We start from the raw sequence: 19,759 nt of genomic DNA, 5'->3' as shown, positions 1-19,759 counted from the left end.
ATTTAGAAATCCAAGTTCTAAACTTTCACAAGATTCCTCCCATATTTCTTTAAAATTATAACAATGCTGTCAAAGGATCATGATTTAAAAAAGAAAAAAAAGAAAAAAGACTCTAGTAATTTGTATATTTCTTATAATTATTTTAGGATAAAAGGATGATTTCATGCCTTATATCAGATTATGTCACAAACAGATAAAAATATATAGTTGGTTTTTTTTTAATTATTGGGGAAGAATATGTATTCAACTAAAAGATAAGTGCTTTCTCAAAAAAAAAAAAAAAAAAAAAACTAAAAGATAAGTGCTTCCTCAAAATAAAAAATAAAACTAAAAGATAAGTGGTCCTTCTACGCGACACATGTCTTTAGGGTCCCAGTCAAAAATTTGACACCTTTAAGGTCCCATTCAAAAATTTGATACAAAAAAGATAGACACCAAAGATATTCTCGAACTAGTGTATGTTGTGGTTTCATTCTATTGGCTAAAAAATCCGCCCACTGATTAACATTTCTTGGAATTGAATTTGGAAATTTCCTAGTCTCCTCAAAATTAGAATTATCTTTTGGAAATGTGCTCACGAAAGGGTCCCCACACGTTGCCTAATTTTTTTTTCTCCATCTTCGATTGTGCTCTCGATGTAGAAAGGTGAAAACCATTTACCCATTTTAAGAGGCCACTTCGGGCAAAAATGTTTGAATTACTTTATATGATCAAATTCCTTCTCACATAGTTTAATTGAAAATTGATTTTTTTTTTTTAAGAAAAAGAAGCCGGACTTTGATGCGATATGCCGATGGCAAATTCTTTTTTATCAAAAACAACAAACCACATATTTAAATACAACAAGAATCTGTCTCTTCAAATAAATAAATAAATAAAAGGTAAAATTGTTTGTCAATTACTTCTCTTAAATTCTATAAAAGTTATAACTCTCCTTAATATTTTTTTTATTAAATGTCCATTAAATTACATCTTCTTTTTATATATTTCGTAATTGCAAAATTTTCAAAAGATCAAAGATTATAGTTATGTCAATATTTAAAATTTTTAGTTTTTGTGATATAAAATTTGCATACAAAATAAGTGTATGAATCGAATAATAAATAACATATGATTGACATGAAGTTTGACATTCATGTTAACTATTAAGAACATAAAGAACATATAATCCAACAGTTATTATTTGAAATGTTGTAACTATTGACTATAAACTAGTTTGTAGCCAAACTTTATCATTCTATAAAAGTGGAAGCTTTATACACTAAATATGACTTTATATATACATGAAATTTTTTATAGTTTATTAATGTCTTCCCTAAAATTATTTACTATTTTAAACCTACCATATATAATTAGTAATTAGTAATTACCTTTCTAGTATGTTTGGATGGCAGGATTTGGATGATTAAAATTTAAATACCTTATTTAGATAGTTTAAAAAAATATCAAGAATTTGGATTTAACAAATTTACAAAAGATTTTAAGCTTTGAAATCCTTAAATTTGAAACAATTTATAAACTCATAGAAGTTTAGAAATCTTTAAAGACAAACTTCAATAAATTTTAAAATTTATAATTTCAAATTATCATAAATATAAAACGCATTCAAACAATGAATTTTAATATTTATATATATTTGGAATCAAGGCATTCCAAAAGCATTATTTTAAATTCCAGATCTAAATTCAAATTCAAGTATTCAAACACAACTTTCAAGTTTTTGTTTTTGTTTTTTAAGAATCAAGTTTCTTAGCATATATAATCAGTGAACTACAGAACTAGTAATATTTTTCTTTGGTATAATTTATCTAAACGTTGTTTATGAGGTTGATCTCACGGATGATCTCGGGACCTCGGGTGTGGGTGTGTTCATACGTGATGATGGTGGAAGAGTGGTTGCAGCCCTTAGCAAAGCGCTGCATTTGCACTACCCTGCTGTCTGGACAGAGCTCTTTGCTATGGAGCAGGGTGTTCTCTTGGCCCAAGAAATGACCCTTTCCAAGGTTATCTTCGAATTAGATGCTATCTTAGTCATCCAGGCAATCTCCCAGGATTTCCGTGGTAGCGAAACAAGTCATCTAATTCAGGGGATTCAGCTTGCGAAATCGTCTTTCTTAAATTCCTCTTTTCGTCACGTGAAAATGGATTATAACAGAGCTACCCATGAGCTTAGCCCAGTTTGCCAAATGTAATTATGTCAGTAATGTCTAGAAGGGTGTTACTCCACCCTTTTTAGATCACCTAATTCAATCAGGTCTTGGTTGATTTCGTAGGCTTTGGACCTGTTGTAATCCTTTTCTTGTGTCTATGAAATTATACATTTTCTTCTCAAAAAAAGAAAAAAAAGAAAAAAAAAGAAAATTCTACTTGTCTACTTAAAAAAAAAAAAAAAAAAAAAGAAGATCTCACGCATGACGTTTACAACACAGGAGTTGGGGGGCCCATTTGGTCATATCACATTATCACCCAATAAAACTACTACAAAGCACAAATCCTAGGTGTGAATGTTTCCTTACCTTTTGACCGTTGACTTAGCCTCAAATTCAATAGTGAATTTTAGGTTGTAAAATTTTGGCTTAACACCCAAAGTTTGGAAATCTTTAATTTTACGTTCTTAAAATTTTAAAATTTGAGTTTTACCCCCTTAAGGTATAAATAATGCTAGGATTACAATTTTTTACTATAATTGTTACCACAATTTGCTCACATGGCAAGTCATGAATGATGAAATAAAAGTGGTAGATCTACAACTCTACCATTTACAACTTGCCATATGAGTAAACTGTAACAAAATTTGTGATCTTAGCATTCCTAAGGTATATTTTGTTTATATTAGCAATCACTCCGTCCATATTTTTCACTAAGTGTCACATAAATTTGTTACGTGTATTTAGTTCATCTAATAAAATCACGTCATGCCATTTTTTAAATAAAAATAATGCGGCATCATTTTACCCACAAAAAAAAAAAAAATTGCTTTATTTTTCTTAGTTGTTTATTTAATGAGTTGTGTTGTGTCAATCTACTTAATAAAAGAGTTGTGTTAAAATTAAGGGAGTTAACATGATTATTAGACAGATTGGGTCATGTTGATCTATGTATTTGAATACCAACATTAAAAAATAAAATAAAAGTATTTAAATACCTTTACCTTGATATGATAGCGCAAAACAAAATGTCACCCCTAATCAGAACATTATACATAATCTTTGCTTTTGTTATAACAATCAATGAAAAATATGTGTAATACTTAAGTAGTCTTGGATTGGAGTAGTGTTTCAGGGATGAGCCTCATGTATGGGTCTAACCACCTTAAAAAAAACTAGGGGGAGAGAGAGAGAGTTCCAAACCGTTGGATTGGAATACCAAAAATAGTGGTCCCACGTTAAATTCCAGGTGTTGGTGTCTTCCTGGAGGAGTCCTCAGACACAACTGTAGGAACTCATGGGACTGACCAATCAAAGCCACCCACGTGTCAATAGATAAATAGACGTTGAAGGAAGAAACTGTAGAAAGAAAGAGAAAATTACAAAAAGCGAGTTTTTAATTTTGTCTATTTTTCTGAGGTCCCATTCGTTCCTTGGGCTTTGCTTCGTTGTCACCATCATCAAAATTCACACACACACCCAAACCCATTTTTAGAGAGAGAGAGAGAGAGAGAGAGAGAGAGGTATGGAGAATGATGTGGTTAAGGTCGAGGTGAGGAGAGAAGAGGAGAAGGACAAGGTGGGAACCATGGCTAAGGAGGAGGAGGAGGAGGTGGGGTCCAGCCTGACCATGGAGAGGGTGGCTGCGGCTAAGCAGTATATAGAGAGCCACTACAAGGCTCAGATGAAGCACATCCAAGAACGCAAGGAGAGGTAACTCTAGACAATGGGTTTGTGATAATTTGGTTCATTTTCGAACATGAAACGGATAGTTTGGTTTTCTTTTTCTTTTTTTGTGGTTGGAGTGATTGTCATATGTTATGTTTTTGTGGGCTAGAGCAATTATTTTATGTGCTTAGCCAATAAAAAGAGAGACGGTGGGTTTAATCTTGGCATGTTATAAGAAATAAGAGATGGGGGTTGTGTGTTTTTTTTTGTTTTGTTTTATGGCTTTGGATTTTTGATTGGTAAAAGGGGGCATGGGTTTATAAGGAAATTATGAATTAATGTGTTTTGGCTGTTGTTGGGTAGAAGTGGGGACCACATTAATTTAAGTAATAGGCAAATTACATGTCTGAAGTGGGACTTTGAATGTTAAACGTCTGTATTTTTGTGATTTTGTGTATTCAAACTGTCTAAAAGCTCTAGGAATATGGATGCTAATGGATATTTTGAAAGAAAGTTAGAAGGAATGTATTTTTTAGCTGTATATTAATGGTTCTGAATCCCATTGCGTAATTATCAGCTAGACTTTATTCAGAAAAAGTTCTGTAAAGGGTTTGTCATAATTTAATTAATTAAAATGTAATTAATGAAGTGTAATGGCGAACAAATTGAGTAACTACAAAAAGATTTTTTAAAAAAAGGTTAAATAGTTTTGAGTTTTGGCTTGGTAAACGAGCCTCTTTGTTTTAACAACATATGAAATACACGTAGAATGACTAAAAGCATAAGATGCAAGCTTCATGCCTTGTATCTCAAAGAACAAGGCACATTTGTCATAGGTTCCAAAAACTTATAGGTGTGGGCTTTGGGGAATTCAAGTATCTATTCTATAATTGTTTACCATTGTTATCTTCTTGCCATCACGTATAACCCTCATGCCTCATTTCCAACCTCTCTCATGCTTGCTAGGAAATTTATTTGTTGTCTATACTTGTGTTCTTGCTTCATAAATGTGCATGTGCACATATGCACATGTACACAGACTGGCATTGCATTGCAAACCTTGTGATTTCTTTGTCTATGCTTAAATTTTTTGGTCCTTGTTTTCTAAGCAAAACTAGTATTTATTAGATGATGAACTTTACAATCTAATGTTTGATCTTAGTATGTTTCCTATCTTGATTTTATTATTTACAGGCGCTCAGTGCTGGAAAGGAAGTTAGCATCTTCGGATGTTTCAGAAGAGGAGCAAGTCAATATACTGAAGGAATTGGAGCGTAAAGAGACTGAGTACATGCGACTTAAACGGCACAAGATATGTGTGGATGACTTTGACCTTCTGACCATCATTGGGAGAGGGGCCTTTGGAGAGGTTAGAGATGTGGATATTTTATAAACTATATACAAGCTTCGTTGTGAAGATTTTTGTTATTATTTTCTTTAACATTGTAGCAGTACCAAATTATTAATTATATATATATATATATAACAAAAAAAAAAAAGCATTGCTAAGATATTAATTCTCAGTGTTAAGCTTGGTTCATATCTGGGAATTATTGTGTTAAACTCAGATGGTCATGGTGTCTAAAATTACTTAAATTGTACATTTTATATATATTAAAATAATTTTAGAAATAATATTAATTGTTCATTAATCAATCCCACACAGGAAATCAAAGTAAATTTTAAGGTAATAATTTACAGCAGTGGAAATCTTTATACACCACTAGTGAAGGAAAATCTGAAGGGAAATGAAGTTGGAGGTGGAGGCAGCCATGGTGGGAGTCTTGTGGTGGTGACAGTTCAGGGTGCAGTACTGGTGGTGATGAAGGTATTGTCAAAGATGTTTTTGATGATAGTGATGTGTTGGTGCTAATCTTGTTGGTAATACAGTTGAGGCAGTAGCGATGGCATTAATAAAAGTGGCAATTATGGCATAAGTGAAGGTGGGATGACCAATCATTGGAAGCTATGGTGATCCAGGAGTAGACACATCTTGGCACTTGTCAGTTGAGGCATGATGTTGGTGGATGATTTGGAAGGGTGTGGTGGTGGTGGTGCTCACAATAGGTAGTACTGGCTTATGGAGGTGGTGGTGGTGTGTGTGACAGCACTATAGATCAAGGTGAGGGCTGTGGTGTTTAATTTGCTAGAAGAGTTTGGGTGAAAGAAGAGGTTAAGGAACCAAACTTTTAATCGAGATGGGTAATTCATTGAACTTGGGCTGAAGTAGTCCCAACATATAGTGGAAAAAGGAGTAAATTCCTATCCTTGGTGAGGATATAAAAGTTTCCTGGAAGTGGAATTCCAATTTTATAACTGGAAAGCTCCTTTGTGCTTAATGTGGTGTCTTTAGAGAGAAAAAAATGCTTGTTGCTTTTTGAGAAAAGAGTTGCACTCAATGAAGTTGAAGTTCTTATTTTTGAAGACCTTATGAATGGACTTCGACCTCTTATTCGTTTTCAATTGTGGATTTCCTAGAATTCTTGGATACCATGAACTTTTGTTAACCTTTAATGTATATTGTATTTTCTTTTGTATACGTCCCATGTACTAGGGTTGCTGCACTCTTTTTGCGCTTTTCTTTCCAATAAATTTTTACTTACAAAAGAAACATATAACCAACAATGGATTCCATTGAGCTTGCAGGATTTCAGTATCATTTTATGGGATTTTTTTCCCAAAAAGAAAATGACTCCCATGAAAAAGATCAGGACTTCTTATTTAAACTTGAGAAAAAAGCTCCACTAGCTTAGGTAGTAAGAATTGACAAATTATTTTCTCTCTATTTTAAGTTACAATTTGACTGGTGAAAAAAGAAAAAGTTGTGGTGACTAAATGACAAACTGTTTACTGTAGTTCTTGATAGGATATCCAAATTTTTCTTCAGGTATTTAGTTCAATGTTTTCCTGTTATCTTGTTTTTTCTGAGTACATTTCAACTGCCTTGTTTTTGGTTTGAATATGCTATTATGCTGGTTATTTGATTATTTGTCCTGGGGAGGTTTCGTACATTTTTGTTTGATGCTTATACATGACTATTTTACAGGTTAGACTGTGTCGAGAGAAGAAATCAGGCAACATCTATGCCATGAAGAAGTTAAAGAAGTCAGAAATGCTTAGCAGGGGACAGGTGAGATCTGGTATTATTAAAAGTTTAATTTAATATAGGTAATAAAGTTTTATTGAAAAAAGAAGAAGTTTTAAATTCTTTTAAAAGGTGCTATTAAACTTCAATGTAATACTCTTTATACTATTCTTCCACTAAATATATATAAGACCTTCTTGTTATTCTCCAAACTTTAACTGTATCTTTTCCTTCCTACTGTTAAATTTACCAGATGAAACGTTTGTTCTGTATTTCTTCTACCCGTGTAACTTTCTTGAGTGCCTTGGAATAGAATTTTGAGTTCTATAAAGCTCTAAATAATGGCCTTTCTAAAATTCTCTTGGTGATCTTAGAGATAGTTGAACTGTCCAAATGGTCCCTTCTCTGTAAAATGTGGAGTTGGCAAAAAAACAGACCTGGCAAAGGGTCTGTTTTTCTTTCTGTTTCACTTGCTTTTTATATACATGCTTTCTAGGAGAGAAAAAAGGATTGTAATTTACTACATACATTAGAACTAGTGGTTATTATGAGATATAACTCTCTTTTTCAATGTCAATAATTAGCTTGTTCTCTCAAATTTAGAAGAAATAGTAGAATTCATGAAAATTTAAGGTGCCATCTAATCTTTTAGGTACTGCTTTTCTGCTGTAAAGTGGGTGTATGATTTTTTCATATTGAGAAGTGATAACATTTGATTTCAAGAATCAGTATCATTAATACTCAATAATTCAACATTTAAGCAGCTTCCTTATGCAACAAATATGGTTTTCTTGTATTTTTGTCAAATAATCAAAGAGTAGTTTTTCAATGTTTCCCTAATTACTTCAAATTATCTTCACATATTACTGGCATAATTTGTTCATGCTCACTGATTGTCTATTCACAATGTAGGTTGAACATGTTAGAGCTGAAAGAAATTTGCTTGCAGAAGTTGCCAGTCACTTCATTGTGAAACTCTACTATTCCTTTCAAGATGCTGAATTCTTGTATCTAATTATGGAATATCTTCCTGGTGGTGACATGATGACTTTGCTCATGAGAGAAGAAACTTTGACTGAAATTGTTGCTAGATTTTACATTGCTCAAAGTGTTCTGGCCATAGAGTCTATTCATAAACATAACTATGTTCACAGGTCGGTATATTTTGGTGACATTTTACCAAGTTGTAAGGAAATGGAGAGTTTTTCTTTCAAGCAATAAAAGATAAGCCAATGGAGAGTCTAATTTGGTATATCTGTGACTTACTCTTTGCATATTTAACCATGATTGTTACAGAGATATAAAACCTGACAACCTCTTGTTGGATAAATATGGTCACATGAAGCTCTCTGATTTTGGCCTCTGCAAGCCTCTTGACTGCTCCAATTTATCTTCTATAAATGAAAATGAAGTCCTGGATGATGAGAACTTGAATGATACAATGGATATTGATGGATGCTTTTCAGATACTAAAACTGGGAGACGGTGGAAAAGCCCCCTTGAACAACTTCAGCATTGGCAGATGAACAGGAGGACATTGGTAGGGAAATATCCATTTTTTAGTGTCTTACCGATGTGGCATTTCACTATATTCTGTACTCAATTATGCGCAGACAAAAATGCTTGCAATTTCAATTTTAACAATTTCTAGATACAATATTTAATATCAGAAGAAGAATAACAATTGCATATGCATGAGCAACTGTGGCCCAATGAAGTGTTTTTTATATAAGACAAACAATATGGTTTTAGTGGGGCATGAAACATAGTGACCTTGGGACGCTTTGTATCTACCCACAAAAACTTGGTCATACTGGTTATTTCCAATGCTTTACCACCCAGAACACTATTTATCGTCTGGGCCATTGGATTAGTTCATAACCCATTGAAGATCTAATTGTATCTGTTGATTAATGAGGAATAATGTTCTTAAAGGTCCTTACATTCATGCTTTCTTATATATATGTTTTTTGTTTTAATTACAGGCTTATTCAACAGTCGGCACTCCAGATTATATTGCTCCGGAAGTATTGCTAAAGAAAGGATATGGTGTGGAGTGTGACTGGTCAGTTTATTTATAAAAAATGACTTACTTTCTTGAATTTCATGCAATGTGATTGGTTTCTGTCCATTTTGTGGGTGTTAAAATTTTGTTCTCATGTTATTAAGTGAATGCAATAGTTATTCTGTTTCACTTCACAATGCTGTGTTATTGAGTTGCAATGGTAGTTGAAAAATGGTAGGATAAACATTATGATTTGTCAGTATAGGTATGTTGTAAGAAGCAAAACAGATTTAATTGGATTTGGACTATTTTTTCTTGGGATGCACCTATTATAAAACAGAGTATAAATAGCAATTAGGCCCTGTTTGGTTGGGAGGATGGAGAGTTTAGAGAGGATCACAACATTGGAGGAAAGAAAAGAGTTCTTTTCCTTCATGCGTGTTGGTAGATAGAAAATGAATATTGTAGAAAAATAAGAAGATAGAAAATGTAGTTTGTATGAATTTACTACTATGCTCTTATTACATAAGTGTAGTTTTTCCATTAGTATATAAGAATTAAGAACTAATCTTTTCCATTAAAATAATATGAATAGCTAAATTAGTTTAAGATTCATTCTTTACCCATCCATTTTGTTTCTAAAAATAAAAAGGAAACCATGATCTTTACCCTGCTAACCATTTTTTATCTTGCTTGTAATTATCATTTGTTTACAAATAATAATCCGCACTTAAAACATGATCTTACATTGCCTTTGCCAATTATCTCTTCTCATTTGTTATTTCAATATCTATCTCAGTTGTCAATATTGGAAAGAATTTTATGTAATTTATATGATCTTCAACAATAATTAAAATTTACTTATTGTAACTATAAAAAAATACCCAAGAACCTGGCACATCTCCCATGCAAGAAAACTCTCATGTGTTGGATAAAACCAAAAACAAGTAAACAACCAATGGCAACTTCTCAATCACAGCACCTCTCCCAACCTCATATTATTCATATTATCAACAAATTAAATAAAGAAACCAACCCAAAAAAAAAAACTCTCTCTGTGAAACAGAAATACAATATGGCCATGGCACCATTTCTTTCAAAAGGCTGATTTTGGCTTAATGTGGGGGCATGAAGTCGGCTCACCATTCTATGGCCCCATCTCTGCCTAATGGATCCAGGTTTAGATTAGAGTGCAACCCATTTTTCAGGTGTTTCCAATTCGGATTGGGCTTCTGGTTTTGCTCTGCCTCAAATGAGACTATACAGTGATTTTTTGAGTCTGAGAAGAAGGATCAGCAACATGACTAAGTTTTCTGCTACATTATTAGCAATGGATCTTATGAGGGAAAAAAAAAAGGGTTTTTGGTGAGACAGGTGTTTGGCAACGGTAATCTGGATATGGGTAAAAGCATCATTTAAATTTCTTTCCCCATTTTCCATCATCTTTTCTCCACCTATTTGGTCAAATTTGTATTGGTGGGCCCATGTGGAAAATTCCTGGCCAAACCCTCCCTTTCTTCCCTATTTTCAACCCAATTAAGCAGTTGAAAAAGGCAATCTCTCCTTAGTTTTCTTTCCTCCCATTCTATCCTCCCAATTTTATCTGAATCAAACATAACCTAAAGTTTAAAATGTTGTATATATAGGTATATATAAGGATAGGTTGTAATAATGATGGTTGAGTTTGGAGAATATGGTTTTATAAAATGAAAATTCAAGTTCTGGAATTTTCTAAGTGAAAATTTGAAATCTGAATTTTCTGAAATTTTCTAGAATTTTCTGGCGACTATTGAGAAAGATTGAAGAGGTTTCAATCTTTGTTAACCGCTTTATGAAAAAGTAACTAACTCTCCACACGTGCCTTTTCATGAAACATAACGAGATTTCAGTCTTTGTTAACCGCTTTATGAAAAAATAACTAACTCTCCATACGTGTTTTTTCATGAAACATAACGAGATTTTATGAAATAACTAACTCTCCATACGTGCCTTTTCATGAAACATAACCCTATGGGTATAAATTTATGAAATAACTAACTTCTCCATACGTGCCTTTTCATGAAACATAACCCTATGGGTATAAATAGAGGCTTATGTTCTCTTGAAAAACTAACTTCACAAAATCAAAACTGGAGAGAAACACAAGAAACACAAGAAATCCTGTGGTCATTCTCCAGAATTGCTATCTGTAGAACCCAACAACTTGGTTGTATCTTGGAGACAAATTTGCGATAACCTTTTAGCAACAAAAGTGTGGGGGGCAAATATTGTCTAAGGAAAATGATATAGTCCCTCCAAGTTATCTATTTTCTTTTGTCTTTTTCGTTAATCTTATTCTTCCATTATTACTTTGTGTAATATTCCCAACATAAAATGTCCAAAAACAAAGTCATATTTTCAAAAGAGTTTTTTAAATTATGCCAAAATGAATCTGATTTGTGGAAATTTGGCATTTGAAACCATCTAGTTTGATGTATGCAAAAGCACTAGAAGAACATAAGATGGGATTGAGAGTATTGCAGAATTAGTTTGGGTTCTTGGGCTCTATACCTTAAATTTTGTTTAGTTCTAAGATGTTTCCTGCACTTTTTAAAAAGAATTGGATAATGCAATCACATTTTTTTTAGTGAAAAGATCGTTTATGGTTGCTTTTGCTTTGGAGGTTGAAGATGGCTCTTCTATATCATTATAGGGACAAATTATTGTGAAGTATAGAGGAATACTCACACACTTACAGATGGAGATTTAAGTAATACCTTTTTTTTTTGACGAGTAAACTAGTGTTGTTCCTTGTTTAAGCCTTCCCTGAATTCTTATCTAGTTGCCTGGTTGCAGGTGGTCGCTTGGTGCAATAATGTATGAGATGCTGGTTGGCTATCCCCCATTTTATTCCGATGATCCAGTAACAGCTTGCAGAAAGGTTAATTTGCCAAAAGCACTTGTTTTGACTTTAACTTTTCAGCTGAAACATATGATGTCTAATTAGCTTGTAGGTTATCCTATTTGATATGCCTTACTTATTTTTCCTCTTGCTTTATTCTGACGGGAAATTATTGTGTACTCCTAGAGTACCATAAATGCCTCACATGAATGGTGGGTCTCACTAATTAAATTCATGATAGGACCCACTATTCATGTGAGAGGAGGGAGTACGTATTTATAGTACTCCGGGAGTACTTAATAATTATCCTATTCTGACATGTTTTATTTATTTATTAATTTAATGCCTCCTTTTGTATTTTTCAGTCCTAAGGCTGGGCTAGCCATTGACCATGAGTCCTCTCCCTACCCTAATCTCCTCTCCTCTTTGAAGGAAAAAACTAAAATCTAATAAATGTAGAACACTTGTGTTCTAGCATCTAGTATTATTGCAAAAGATTAAGCTAATAGAAAATCGTGAATTTAATCATTCATCAATTCTTTTAATAATATTAAAGTGCTTATTATCACGTTGAGATGGATTTATATAGTTTTTCTTGGATATAATTAATTATAATTTATTATAAATAAATAGCTATTTTTTCTTTTCCGTCCCTTGGAAGGCCATTGGCTATGGGCTACACAATGAGAGGTGGTTTTTCTCCCTTTTAAATCCCTTTGGTGGGTTGGATTTGAAGAACTCTGGTGTGACACCAAAGACTTTTAATTTCTCAACCTTAGCATCAAAATTGGACTTTGGAATTTACATGAAGCCTAGTGAAGATTTAACTTTCTATAATAATGTACTGCGCTATAATTGATGTTTCAGGAGAATGTGCTTTTGTTCCTTTTTATCAATGTTTCTTTTGTTAGAGGTGAATAAACAACTTGCCTGGTTCATTAATATGTAGAGTACAATCATATGGGGAAGGGAAAGGAACATGACCCCTTCAAACTCAAGACAAGACAAAATGGGCATGAGGAACTAAATTTAAACTTCAAAGAAATTGCATTATTAGCAACACAACATAGTGGAGTTTTGGTAGATGTGAATCATAGAGTTACTTAAGAAAATCATTGATTAGATATTTTCCCACGTTTCCTTTTTTGTGGTCATTTTGTCTTTCCCCTAGTCCTTATTAAGTCATTCTCTATTAATTATTGTAAAGTTTGTAACATATTCCTATTTCTGTTGTTAATTGTTTAAAGTTAAGTTATATGTGATGAGTTCCTTGACATATTGCTTAATATATGTTAGATTGTGCACTGGAAACATCATTTAAAATTTCCAGATGAGGCAAGATTGACACCTGAAGCAAAGGATCTGATCTGTAGATTGCTTTGTGATGTTGAACATAGGCTTGGCACTGGAGGGGCAGACCAAATTAAAGTGTGCTCTCTCTCTCTCACTCTATTATATTTAAAACTTTTCATTCTAATATCGTTCTAACTTGTAAAAAAAAAAATTCAATGGTACCTTTACCAGGCTCATCCCTGGTTCAAAGATGTGGTATGGGACAAACTCTATGAAATGGAGGCAGCATTTAAGCCAGAGGTCAATGGGGAACTTGATACACAAAATTTTATGAAATTCGATGAGGTAATGTGTCACAAATTCATCCTTCATCATTGGGAAGAGACCATTGGTTGTGTAGTTGTGTTTGACTTTCAATTGAATTGTTGAATGCAATAGTTTCTTGTAGCTCTGTTTGTTTCAACAATGATGTTTTCTAGAAAATAAGTCATTTTCCAAGAATCATTTTCAATAAAACTATCTCATTTTTCAATGTTTGGTAGTAACTTTAAATGAGTTGAAAAACAACCTCCTAACTTCCCTTATTTAGTTTGCTGATAGAGTTGTTTTCCAAAAAAATTTAGCGGACAATAATCTCTAAAAATAAGCCATACTTTTTACGTTGACCAAAGACAGTTTTCTTTTGACTTATCTTTTTTTTTTTACGCTACCAAACATTGGAAAACACGGAAAACTATCTTTACACAAGGTTTTCCATCGAAACAAACGAAGCGTAGTTATGTGTTATTATTTGTTAAATGAGATAAGGCCTTTTCCATTATTGATCATAAAAAGGAAATCACTATTCTTTTTGCTGTCTCCATAGTCAGTAGTCACACAAGGAGTTGACATTCTACTTTTCAGTAGATTTGATTTTATTGTTATTATTTTTTTTATTTTTTTAAATTTTATTAAGATAAGGATTCTTTACAGAGGTATTGAGGTAATGAAGCTTCTTTCTTTCTTTCTTTCTAAATGAGATTTTTTTTTTTTTTTTTTTTTTCATATAAAATTTTAAACCTAGCTATATATATATAAGCAGAGACCTCATGCGGGAGAGCACGAGGTTCTACCAAGTGGCGCATTCTGTGCAAAAAGAATTGAAATATTCTCAAGTGCCACATCAGAGATAAGAACAAATTAAATATTGACTTTTTGTTTTATTTGGTTCAATGTTTCAAGATTTTTCTAATTAAAAAATAAATATTCTTTGTGTCATTTGGTTCAATGTTTCAAGACTTTTTATCCCTCACATATACACACAAAACTCTTTGCATTTTAATTCACCATTTTAATCTCTTGCATTTCTACCCCTTTAGGGCCCGATTGGTAAGAGGATTTTTGTTTTTGTTTTTAAAACAGTATAAAAACAATTTAAAAAAAAAAATTGAACTTAAAACTAGTTTTCAGATAATAATTTTTATATTTTACGTGTTTGGCTCCCACTTTTAAGAACAATTTTCAAAATACTAAAAACAAAAAATAATTTCTATTTTTGAGATTTAATTTTTTTTTAAATATTTACAAAAAGTAATGTGTAAAATCTTTAGATTACTTTTTTTTGGGTGGATAATGATAATGGAATAGAGCTGATCAATTTTTTTTTTTAATGATAAGTTTCAAATTTGAAGTGTAGGAATTCTTTTTGTGTTAAAATAAGTCCCTTAATTTAAGAGATAAAAGAGTTTGGACAAATGTGTGGGGTCCATTGTTTTTAATTTATTTCCAACTATGTCATTAAAAATATTTTTTGTATCCTAAAAATACCCCTTTAGCTGTTTTCAAAATCATGTTCTAAATTAGGAAAATAGGATACAAGTTTTTGAAAACTGTATTTAGAAAATATTAGCCAAACAATAAATTCAAGTGTGGAACCCACCATTTTATGGATTGCAGAACAAAAAATTATTATTTACCAAATAGGCTGCCCTTCATGCCATCCTGTGTCAAATACACACAAACCAAAAACGATGTTATTTACCTTAAATGTTTCAACAACACTTACCTAGCTCTAACATTGTTGTTTCATCTAATCCTAACTTGTATGAGTTGGCTATAACCAAGGAAGGAGGGTTGCATTTTATATTGAGTGACAATGGCAATTACGATTTTGATGTTAAGGTTGGACTTTGTAGATTTGTGGGTTTTGTAAATAATGTTATTGACTGTGGGTGTTTGGTATGTGTATTTTGTTTTAGAATTAAGGAGAAAGAGAAAGATACATTCTATATCAAATTTTATTCTATAACATTCCTCCAAAGGTTTTTTTTTTTTTTTTTTTTTTTACTTCAATTGAATAATTATAATGAATATGTGTGTGCAATTTATAATTGTTTCTTTTTATGATGAACTCATTTTTAATAAATTTCTATAACAATTATGCTATAGTATATATACAACATTCTCCAAAATTATCTTACATAACACATTACAACATTATCCGTGCATCACACTGGTAACTTACTAGTATGTTTAAAATTTAGGACCAGGGTGCATGCTGGTTGGGTACTTAATGGATTTGGTATTTGAACGCTATAATTAAGCTTTACATGATAAAAAATAGCTTGTTATCATCCTTCTAAGAGTAATTTTTAAGTGATTAAATTCACCATTTCTTTTTAGATTAAGTTTTTGGACAGTAGTTTATAATATCAAAGCAGGCAGTCTTGAGTTTGAACCATGCCTTTGCTCTACTTCCCATTTAAAAGGTAAAAAATTCCATGTGTTAGGTGCCACTTATAGAGGGGAAGTTTGTGCCCAAATGTGAGGGGGAGTGCAAGAATAATGTTTAAGTGATTCACTTTTTTTATTCACTTAAGCTTTTGGAACAAGAGGGGTAGTTTATCAATCCTTTTTGTTTGCATGCTTTTTTATAAAAAAAAAAATTGTCACCAAGTTTATGATATTTGATTGCAATCTTTCTTCTATTTAAATGGATCTTTCTAGATCTTTGCTTATGTTCAGTATGATGCCTTTTGTACCATGGCCATGACAAAAATTTTAATTGTGGCATAGGTGAAAAATCCAACACCATCAAGAGCTGGATCCGGACCTATGAGGAAGGTATGCAATCTTTTGCACAAAAGGACGATAAAATCCTATTGGCAAATATAAAATAACTTATACATGTGCTTGTTAAGTATTTCTTGATTTAAATAAAAAACCAAAACAAGAGATAAAATGTGCTTCAGCCAATGACGGACAGTCATTAGACTTTTTAGGCATGGGAGTGAGGGTGAGTTTGAATAAATAGATAAATAAAAGAGTGCCAGGAAGTTAATGAAAAGGAAAGCGTGGAAATAAACCCAACAAGGTTCTCTAGTCATTCCAACTATGTTGTCCAAACATCATGAACATGTAAGGTAAGGATGCACTATCTTATGAAATTAGATGGCCCCATTCTGTGTGACAGTGTTTTATATGGTAATAGCCCATCCGTGTAAATGGAACAAAGCATAGCCATGCTATTACTTATGACAAGAACTTGAAACGGTGCTAATAGAACCTAAAATTGATTCCATAAAATTAGTCTGGTGTGGTCCCCATTTTGTGAAATTGCCTTATTCAAATATTGGCTCAAATGTTACCTTATATAGATTTCCTTTTGGCGTTATATTCTCCTTATATACGGTAGATATATTGGTGAAAAGAACCCATTCTTCTTCAAGAGAAAGAGGGTGGGGGTGGAGGGGGGAGTGAGAGAGAGAAGAATAAGACATATACAATTAGTGTGCAGCATGGGGGCATGGAATTTTGGTCTAAAGCTGTAAACCATCTGTTCTTATTTGGTGGACATATATTCAGCCCTTAAGCTCCAGTGCATTTCTTCCTCAGGCTACATCATAACTTTGTCACTAACGTTGCCTATCTGCGTAGGAACTTTTTTTGGCCAGTATATGCATAACATATAAGAGTCATGCTTACTTGAATATGTTCTGATTTAATGCTTTTGTGTACTTATCATTAGGCATCTTATTATTGTGCTATGACTTTGTTGGCAGATGCATTTGACTCCTAAAGATCTTAATTTTGTTGGCTATACATACAAGAACTTTGATGCTGTCAAAGGGTTGCATAATACTTTTGGTATGGTAAATTCGTTCTAGTTGAGTATAAATTTCTCTTTCTTTTCTTTTTCCCTTCTTGATAAAACAAAGCTATTAGCGAAATTATATCATGATACTGCATTGCTACCTTTTTAACTTGGTGGTCACATTTTTCTTTCAAGTATGATTAACTAATTTTAAATCATTTTCTGCTTATACGATGCTTGTGCACTGCCCATGAGACAGAAGCTATTAAATTATAAGCTTATCTAATATGCTCAACATTTAGCAGTCTTATACATTTAGCATGCGTTTGGTTGTTTCTCCAAAAAAAAAGTGTATTTGTATGTGTTTTACTAATTGTTATTTGCTGAAAGTACAGTATAAAAGGAGGGGGAATTTTTTTTTGCGTGTGGGGCCTGCCAAAATAAGCACACAAAGGTGGCTTTTGTGGGGCTTGCCAAACTTGTAATGTTTAAAACAAGGACATTAATTCACTGTGTTTTATACCTTAAATTTTAACTGACAAGGTTAAAGATGCTTGTATATTGGCTTAGAATGGTGCATGCTTGGATTATCAATTTTTCTTCAATTAAGTTAGTACTTGACATCCCCATCTTGGTTAAGATCTGTACCTGGTTTTTCAAATGAAATCCTTTTCTGATAATATCAACAATAGCAAGTGTCAAATATAAATGATATTGTAACCTGTACTTCACTTTGTAAACAATCCAAACTCTCTAATTTTGGTAGACCTGCTTGTGTATTTAGCCTCTCTGTCATAGCCAACAAGAAGATTTTCAATTAATTTCATGATTGCAGATTTGAAGAGGAGCACATCACCAAAGCGGACATCAACTGACTCTTTCCTCAGTAATAGATCCTAGTCCAGTGCTAGCATTGTTGAGTGTGCTTTTTGTATATCATATCTAGTAGTAATTTTCTAATGGATAATATTCCTTGCTAGGTGATTCTGCAGTGGACTTCTCTGCTGCTGACGACTTGGATGCAAAGCTGCTTGCAGCATCTGGGGATTCCATGTCACAGTGAAGAGTAACTGACCCTCACCATGTAAAAGAAAAAACATCTTGATTCTTGTGGAATAGATGGACAGGCCCTCTTATGAAGATGGTGGGTATATCTGCTTACTTTTCAGTCAGGTTTTGCTCTATTCTGCATTATCAATGAGTTAACTGGCACAATGTTGCAGGACTTCTAAGTGTACAGTAATGTTGAGGAACTTGAAGAATACCCTTCGATGGGTTGGTTGGTAGCATTAGTAGTAGTTATAATTGGAAAGTTTTTGTATCAAGTAGGAATCTTGAAATCATGTTCAGGTCCTGACTACCCAGGTTGGCGGACTATGCCTTCTCTTGCGGCAGTTTCTGGCGCCTTTTTTCTTTTCTTTTTAAGTTTTGTTCTACTTCATTGTAGTCTAGGAGCCTGTAAAATGCTTTATGGGTGTATTGAAGATAAACATTCTGAATCTGAAAACTGGTATTGTATAAAGGACAGCCTAGGGCTCTGGTGAGCAGATATGAAATCAAGTTTTTACTTCCAAAAATTGAATAATAATGTCTTTAACTCTTGAAATGGACAAATGTCTTTTATCTGTAAGCAATATTTGGCATACCCTAAAAAATTAGTAATATGTAGGGGTGATCTACTGTTTCTCATAGAAATTTGTTTTCAAATAAATAGCATTTTCATATCTTTCACTTCTTTGAACCTAGGCAACCTGGGACAACTAAGTAGGGGTGTGTAGCCAACCCACCTACCCACTAAAATAGACCTGATCCATCCCTATCCACTGGGTTGGGTCTGTTTTTAGGGGTTGGTGGGTTGGGTTAGATTGTGAATTTTTTTTTGCAATTGGTCGAGTTGGGTGCGAGTCATAAGATTTACAAATCCGCCTAACTTGACCTGATCCACTTATATTTAATATATTTTTAAATTTTAAATAATATATTATACAATTTTATTATTTACTTTTTGGCCTCTCTTCCTAAATAAAACCCAAACCTTGAGTTCTCTTCATTTCAATCTCCATCTTATCTCACATGTTAGCTTGAACTTTGAATCACGGTTAAAATTTAAAATAGTTTTGTTGTAGTGTTGTTCTAATATTCAATTTAATAATAATAATAATAATAGTAATTAAAAAAAATTGTAAAACCCATGTCTAACCTCATCCATGTGAGTTGGGTTAAGTTTGATTATTTTTAACCCATTATTTGGTTGAAATAACCCCTCAACCTGACCCATTCACACCCTTACAGGCAGGGGTGTTCGCGGTACGGTGCGGTTTTTGACTATTTTTAGCATTGCACTTTATGGTGCGGTTTAGTCAAAACCATAAGTGTGTCGTACTTAAATTTGTGGTTATATGTGCGGTGCACTGTGATGCGGTTTAGAGTTTAACCAAAAATCATAATTGTAACGCATCTCATTTTAACGGTCCCATGTGTGGTACGATGTATAAGATGCGGACTTAAGACAATATATTTTTCAAATTTTGGGTTTTTCTAGTCCAGTCTAAAACTAATTTTTTTCCTTTATTTTAAGCCAAGTTTTAAACTATTGAACTAATTTTTC

At 32.8% G+C, this 19,759-nt stretch overlaps 1 protein-coding gene across 2 annotated transcripts; it reads left to right on the top strand.

The window, feature by feature from the left end:
- The first annotated feature begins 3,549 nt into the window (after nt 1–3,549).
- Nucleotides 3,550–18,757, top strand: LOC115976080 (serine/threonine-protein kinase tricorner-like). 2 transcript variants are annotated; one of them, XM_031097177.1, is made up of 14 exons: nt 3,550–3,860; nt 5,010–5,184; nt 6,862–6,945; nt 7,813–8,054; nt 8,197–8,440; nt 8,886–8,965; nt 11,741–11,825; nt 13,083–13,214; nt 13,311–13,424; nt 16,134–16,181; nt 17,120–17,204; nt 17,987–18,037; nt 18,144–18,295; nt 18,375–18,757. In XM_031097177.1, the coding sequence occupies exons 1-13, from the start codon at nt 3,673–3,675 to the stop codon at nt 18,212–18,214; spliced, it is 1,599 nt and encodes a 532-aa protein (XP_030953037.1). In that variant the 5' UTR covers nt 3,550–3,672; the 3' UTR covers nt 18,215–18,295; nt 18,375–18,757. The 2 variants fall into 2 exon arrangements, with proteins under 2 accessions (XP_030953037.1, XP_030953036.1); XM_031097176.1 differs by having other exon boundaries at nt 3,551–3,860; nt 18,132–18,295.
- Nucleotides 18,758–19,759: the final 1,002 nt, after the last annotated feature.

The sequence above is a fragment of the Quercus lobata genome, chromosome 2 (assembly GCF_001633185.2).
Source record: "Quercus lobata isolate SW786 chromosome 2, ValleyOak3.0 Primary Assembly, whole genome shotgun sequence".
Classification (NCBI taxonomy): Eukaryota; Viridiplantae; Streptophyta; class Magnoliopsida; order Fagales; family Fagaceae; genus Quercus; species Quercus lobata.
This window is presented reverse-complemented; position numbering and strand designations above follow the sequence as displayed.